The sequence below is a fragment of the Rhea americana genome, unplaced genomic scaffold (genome assembly GCF_003343005.1).
Source record: "Rhea americana isolate MKP2758 unplaced genomic scaffold, rheAme1 scaffold_109, whole genome shotgun sequence".
NCBI classification, from domain to species: domain Eukaryota; kingdom Metazoa; phylum Chordata; class Aves; order Rheiformes; family Rheidae; genus Rhea; species Rhea americana.
This window is the reverse complement of record NW_028185139.1, coordinates 1,294,825-1,301,673: the sequence shown is the minus strand read 5'-3', so window position 1 is coordinate 1,301,673 and position 6,849 is coordinate 1,294,825. Positions and strand designations below refer to the sequence as shown.

Genomic DNA, 6,849 nt, shown 5'->3' with positions numbered 1-6,849 from the left:
CGGTCGCCGCGCGCGGCCTCGCTGTGAGGGAGCGAGGACCCCCCCACATACCCCTTCCCGCGCGGGGCCGCCGGCCTCTCCCAACGGCTGCGCGGCCCTTGGGGCGGCGGCGGGAGAGGCCGGCGCCCCCGCCGGGGCTTCGCTCCCTCAGAGCGAGGCCGTGGCAGAAATAACATCACTCCTCTGCCGCGCTGGATCGCGCGTCGCTGCAGTATTTCGCTGGCCTGTGCGGCCGGGGCCAAGGGGAGCGGATGGTGCTTCCCTGGGAGCAGAGCTCGCTTGGCTTGGGGGTGGAGGAAAGGATGCTGGAAGCATGTTTTTTACGTCCTGCAAAACTATGGAGGTCTAAGTGTATTTCTGTATCTTACACTGTTTTAAGTGCGTGCTCAGAGCTCGGATATTGTGGGTTGCCAGATGAACGGTATCTCCATGTTCTTTGCTACAAACTTGTCTGCAGTCAGCATTATTTGGCCACCTTATAACATAGAAAGCACTGATTAGACTGTGTTTCTGGCARGCTGTCTTTCTGGCTGTCTTTGAAGAATCCAAGTTCTCAAGTTCTTTCAAGAGCTGGTATTGCTTCAGAATTTATCCAGTTCTCCTAACAGGAAAAAATATACTGAGGCACATGAAAGACATTCATCCTGGAATGAAGGAAACTAAAACTTTATTTGTTAAAAGACTTTATGTACTTTTAAAGAATAGGATAAATCTGCTTTTTCATTTTCCTAGAGAAAGGGTTGTGCGCTTTACTGGATGTAACTTGATAATGTACATGTGTGCGTTAAGCCTTTTTTAAAAGGAATTTTTTATCTTAGTCTCTCCATGCTTTATTTACTGAAAGTTCATTTGATAGCAATATTACCCGCTTGTTTCCTAGCAAAATATGAAATAATTAAGTGTTGCTGTAAGTATAAAATGAATAGATCCACTTATTAAAACCATTCTAGTTGGCTTTATTGTGAGGAGTTTAAAAAGTGCATTGTTTTTTTCTTCCTTTCAGGTTGTGTTTCAAGTACCATAGTAACGATAGTAAAAACACTAGTTTGCCTCCCTGGTTTACGTTTAGTGCTGAACTGAACTTTAGCACTTGTGCAACAGTCACTGTTGGAAAAATACCGTAAAATCACTTAGACTAATAATAAGACATAGCCCGACTTTCTACCTGAAGTAGAACTACACATTGTAATTAATTGATATATGACTTTGGCAGCTCTCCTGGAGAATCAAACAGAAAATCTGCCCTGTTCTTCTAAAGGTCCAACTTACTCTTTCTGACCAAGATTTCCCAATTTGTTGGATGAAAATAAGGCTTTGAGTATTAGAACTAAGTTACCATACAAATTTTCCTTATCTTTGACGTCAGATAATTACACTGTCGGATCTGGAATGCGACTACATTAATGCTAGATCTTGCTGCTCAAAACTCAATAAAGTAAATGATTCTTTGCGCTTAATGTGGTTTAAAATGAAAAACAAGTAACAGAAAGCAATTCTGCATCTCAGCATCGCAAATAACAGGARTATAATATGTATCTGAAGAGTCTGGATTGGCAATATTTTTCCCAAGCATTCATCCATTACTTCAGTCTGCCTGTCTTATTCATATCCCTGTCTTTCAGCAAGTTAGTCACAAAAGGCTGTTCTTTGGACCCTTGGTGCTCTGAGATAGGCTGCTCGTGTGACTGAGGCTAACCCTGCATGGAGCTCCCTGGAGTTCTGTGCTGCCTTGTTCCTACGTGTGGTTTACTGTGACAGGGAAAAGTTCCATTTTAACTAAATCTGTATAAAGCCGATATCATTCTTGCCTGGTGGTTCACTTTGATTTAGAAGTATTTTCTCTCATAATGTAATAGAAATGACTACAAGGTACTCTTAAGCCAAAAATACATAATTATCGGGCTGACCCAATTTAGCTATGTCGGTTTCCATACTGATCAATTTTCTTATCTGTTCCAAGCCTGAGGGGGTTATATGTCCCATATCTGTGCTTCCCACATTCCTAAATCCAGTGCTCTTTGCAGTGATTTCAAATTAACACTGTATTACTTAAATTACTTGCTTTCTTAAATACTTGCCTAGTATAGTTGTGTGTAGGCGGCTGCTGTGCTTCTCTCTATAAACTGATGTATTARAATTCAATAAACTATGTCTGTTAAAATATATTAGGGCCTGATTTCTGGCTTATTCATGTGGAATCTGGCTGAAAGTATTAATTTCCGCATATTATAAAATCACATGTATGCTTCTGCATGAATATGCTATCTAGTCTTACTTTGATATGATTAGAATGGGACAATAACTCCATATGGATTTTTTTTCAGAGAGGAATTTACATTTGTGGATATAACAATTTTTCTTTCCTTTTCTTTTTACAGTGGGTRGTTCCTGAGTTGATTGGCCATGCTATTGTAACGGTATTAATGCTTATTTCATTGCACTGGTTCATCTTTCTCCTTAATTTGCCAGTAGCAACATGGAATATATATAGGTGAGTTCAAAGAATTTTATGTTGTTTTCATTCATCATTACTAGTTAGGCTTTGCATGCAGTGTGAAGATAAGCAATATATCATGATGAGATGTTTCAGTTATATTCTTAAGCTGCTAACAGTCTTCGTGGATGGAACTAATGTAAAACTCCTCTCTTTTCAATTAAAATTACAAGAAACCCAACAGAGTTTAGGATCTGAAGCTTTTGGCATTTCCTTATATTCTCTCTAATGCCTAAGGACCTTGATTTGTGAATCATTCACAGGCTTGTAGGAAGTGACAACATGTTACTTTGGATTGTGAAGTTGTACTTCAAAAATTCTTGCCAAGATTCTTCACTCTGTGTCTAGGTACCTGATAAAGATACTGGCATAAAAGTACTTACTTAGATCAGCATAGCTGATGGTTGTAAAACCAGTGTCAGACTGAAGTGTTCTGCCCCCCCCATTTGTTTATGCTTTTGTTTTCCTCCCTCATTTGCATTGTCTAATTGAAGTTTTTGGTGACCCATTTTGTGTCTTTGTGTTTGGAAAGGCTTCCAGTCTTTTTAATGTGATGATAACTTTTAGTGTTACTGGTGTAAACTGTCTTTGTGCACTGGGCTGTCTACTACTTTGAAATGATTTGTTTACTAGGGGTTTGCAGGTTGCAATGGGGAGACTGTTAGTTCAAAAAAAAAGTTCATTTTATTTTCTATTGTTTAGAAATATTAGCATCCTAGGGCAGAAACCTCTGTGCTTTATGTCACTCGATGTACAGAGTAATGAAACGGAATGCGAGTTTTGGGGCAGATAACCTCTAAGCACCATACTGCAGAAAGTCAAAAGACTGAGTATTTAAGACTTAGATATAAGAAGTTGACTATACTTTTTGTTTCCATGAACCTGCCAGGGCTAACAGTTTGCTGAGATGGGATGAGTTATTGGTTAAATGAAAGAAGAGGTTTCCCAGGTCTCATTAAAGAGAGGTAGAAAACTCTTTACTGAAATTTCGGTTGTTTTTAGGAAAATATCATGCATTCATCATCCTTATTTTCTRCAAAACTGCTAGCAAAGCCTTTACATATTTCTCAGCTGTAGTAACATGAGAGAGCATTAATTTGTGCGCTTCACAGGTGAGTGTTGCCTAAATATGCACACAGAGATACTTTTGTTTGTATTATTCATACAATTGTATTAATCATTGTTGCACAGAAGGATGCTGTTCTCTTTGGTATCTTTTAGCAAAAACAGAATTTGGCATTTCTTTTTGGTTACAGAGACACTAGAAAGAAAATGCACTTTCCTTGAAGTTTTGGAAATTTTTCATACTAGTTTCGTCTTTGCTGCTTCCTTTTGCTTAATTGTGTTAGTGTTTAAAGTAGCCAGTTGCTGGAGCCAGCTACTCTGGCTGATCAGAAAGAAGTTTAAAGGGTAGTACAATGAGTTCTATTGCCATGCTTCAGGCAGTAAACTCRGAATGTTGTTTTGAATTGACAATTCTCATTTTAGTCGTTTATGGAACAGACATTCCAAATATCCCCAAATCTAGGTTTGTTTTCTCTTTTTTAGATATACAATGTATATAATAAATGAAAATTATAATGTGATATCTTGCCTGTTCTGCCACAAGAGGTAAAAATTGTAAGCCTATGCTGCTAGTCCTACTTTCCTTCTTAGGATCAAGGAATTTCACATACGTTAATAGCTTGAAGGGAAGGAGATAAAGGTCTGCAAAAGCAAGTTTGTGTTGTTTGGCATTAAAAGGGAAATCAGATGTTTTGGGATAAGACTTATATTTGACTCCAGCCATTGAATGGACAAAAAGTGAGGTCTGTTGTAAGGTAGGCAGTTAGAATATAATGAAAAGAGGAGAAAGTGTTAATGAGTAAAGTATGGTTAAGTGTGAACAAATGGAGTGTGAACCTGTTATCATGAGCTCCAGACTTCCAGCCTCAGATGAGCATGTTTGAATCTTCTTCAGATGTTGTGGTATTTCAGGAACTAATTTCTGGAGTAAATGTTGTTGCATGTGTTCTTTTTTAATGCCCCTATGAAAAAAAGAAAAGCACACTGGGCTTAACTTTTTTTTTTTGTCTCCTGCTGCTGCAAGAAACCCGTCTCGTTTCTTGTTCTCTTTTTTCCCTCTTTTTTATTAGTAAAGTGAATGTTGTAAGAAATGGGTGAGTGCCTTTTGAAGTACAAGTGGTGCCACTCTTGAAGTATGTAAAGAAAATCAAAAAGCTCTGTTCAAAGACCTTGCTTTTGCAAATATATAAGACCAGGAGTTAAATTCTTGTGTAGAAAGAGCATTATTGCAAGAAGGTAGAACCTGTATGATATTCAAGTAGAATAATAATACTGTTCTAGACTGAGCTCAGTTGGAGAACCGGAGCTGTTCTCTTAGCTGGAAAACTTAAAGTCCTGACATCTTCTCTCCTGAGAAATGAACATGTCAGGTGAACATGCTGCTTGTTGGATTTTCAAAGTATATAAACATTTATTTTGCTTTTTTCCACTCAGTTTCTGTTCTTCTGTGGGTTCAGAGAGTGAAGGAAAACTATTTAACTTCTGCTCTTTTGTCTTGTCAGCCATAAGAAAGCTCAGTGCCTTTGCTGAAGTAAAATAGGATAGTTGTGGCGGAGAGAAGAATAAAGTACAGATCTTTTGCCCTGCCTTTCCCTATCTTATTTTGACCACTAGAGTTTGTGATTATGTATAGATTTTTTTTTTATTTTTTGTGTAAGGAAATCACTGATTCTTAGCTAAATTAATTTTTTTCCCAGCCCTTGTCATTCAGTGCATCTTGCTACTGTGGGTGGAGGTTTCCACCCTAACACTGAGTAACAGAAAGCAGCAATCAAACTGGTCTGGAATTTGCTATTACACAGAACATTTTCCATTTGTACATAGGAAGCTAGGCTAATGCTTTGTATATCTCCTGTCCTATTATTGTTTGTATCTTTGTTTGTGAATTGTAGTGGCAGAGGTGTATGTAAAATCCTGAGACTGGATAAGAAGTGAAAAATAGCCCTTTTTTATTGAACTGTAAAACATGCAGTTAAAAAGTCCCTTTTGTGCAAACTCCCTCCTATCCCTGACCCTTCACCTTTATACTCACTAATGTTTTGATGACTGCACTTCTGTTTTTCTTAAATTTCCAGGTTCATTATGGTTCCAAGTGGAAACATGGGGGTATTTGATCCCACAGAGATCCATAACCGAGGACAACTGAAATCACACATGAAGGAAGCCATGATTAAACTAGGCTTTCATCTGCTCTGTTTCTTCATGTACCTTTACAGGTTAGTCTCACAAATTGTTGCCAGGGAACAAAGGAATTGTCTGCCATCTATTTTTATTTCCTCTATTCTGCAAGTATAATTGCTGATATTCATAAGTGTCTTACCTTCTTGCATCGTGCCAAGCCTCAATAATGTATTTTGACAGCCATCTACAGGTTCATTATATCCTCTTATTCTTCCTGATCCAGTATTGTTTGGAAACTCAGATTATTTCCTAGTCTCAAAACCACTATAAGCACTGTATAAAAAGTTGCATGATTTCAGCATCTAAAGCAAGTTACCTCTGTTTAGAATGGGATTAGTCTTGAGGATGAAGTGTATTTTACAGGTTCTGTTTGAGAAAATGAAGTTGATCTGGCTAAGAGGCATCCTGATGACTCCTATGATGGGGCCACTTACTACAAGATAGAAGAACTGTATCCTGCAATATTACTTCTGCAATCCATGCCTTCTTAAATGAAGTACATGGCATGGTTGCCTTGACTTTCTAATAGAGAATCAAGTGCAGTTCTCATGAAAAACAGTAGCTGTTCCTACTTGCACGTGCTTCAGTAATACACTGATCGCAATGTTTTCTGTTTTGTCACAGTATGATTCTGGCTTTGATAAATGATTGAGAAGTTGAAAAAGAACCATTAACTGCCAAACTGGGTCATCACTCCAGTGACTGGTTGTGGAGCCACAGACACCTTTCGAACATACCTAGACCAGTGTCGTCATGCAGTATATTTTTGCTCTTTGAACAAGAAATATTTTTCTGTATTTTTAACATAAAATATTTTGAAAAGACTTTGGATTTGTGTAGCAGTTGTTTTTGTTCCTTTTACAACAACCTGAACTGCAGTTGCTGCTGCTTTTGTAAGATTAAATCCTTGCTTACAGAGCTGGTCTTATGGAAGGAGATGATGAGAAGAAAACCCATTTCAGCAGCTTAGGTTGGTAATCATGGTAGCTCTGGAAGAAATTTAAGTGCAGTTCTGATGTCTATTTCTTCCTAAAGTATCTCAGGATGTGCCTCTGGCTGTCAAGCTGTTTGATTAGAGCCTACTTTGAAGGAGTCTTTGGAATACTTAT

The 6,849-nt window shown here is 38.2% G+C and overlaps 1 protein-coding gene across 1 annotated transcript in view; it reads left to right on the top strand.

The window, feature by feature from the left end:
* Positions 1 to 6,565, top strand: part of CNIH4 (cornichon family member 4) — an 8,098-nt gene extending 1,533 nt beyond the window's left edge. Inside the window, exons 2-5 of the mRNA XM_085311143.1 lie at positions 1,367 to 1,435; positions 2,379 to 2,491; positions 5,635 to 5,775; positions 6,365 to 6,565. Coding sequence (XP_085167269.1) covers positions 1,367 to 1,435; positions 2,379 to 2,491; positions 5,635 to 5,775; positions 6,365 to 6,392 — 351 coding nt within the window. The 3' untranslated portion in view covers positions 6,393 to 6,565. The remainder of the gene's footprint in view (positions 1 to 1,366; positions 1,436 to 2,378; positions 2,492 to 5,634; positions 5,776 to 6,364) is intronic.
* Positions 6,566 to 6,849: the final 284 nt, after the last annotated feature.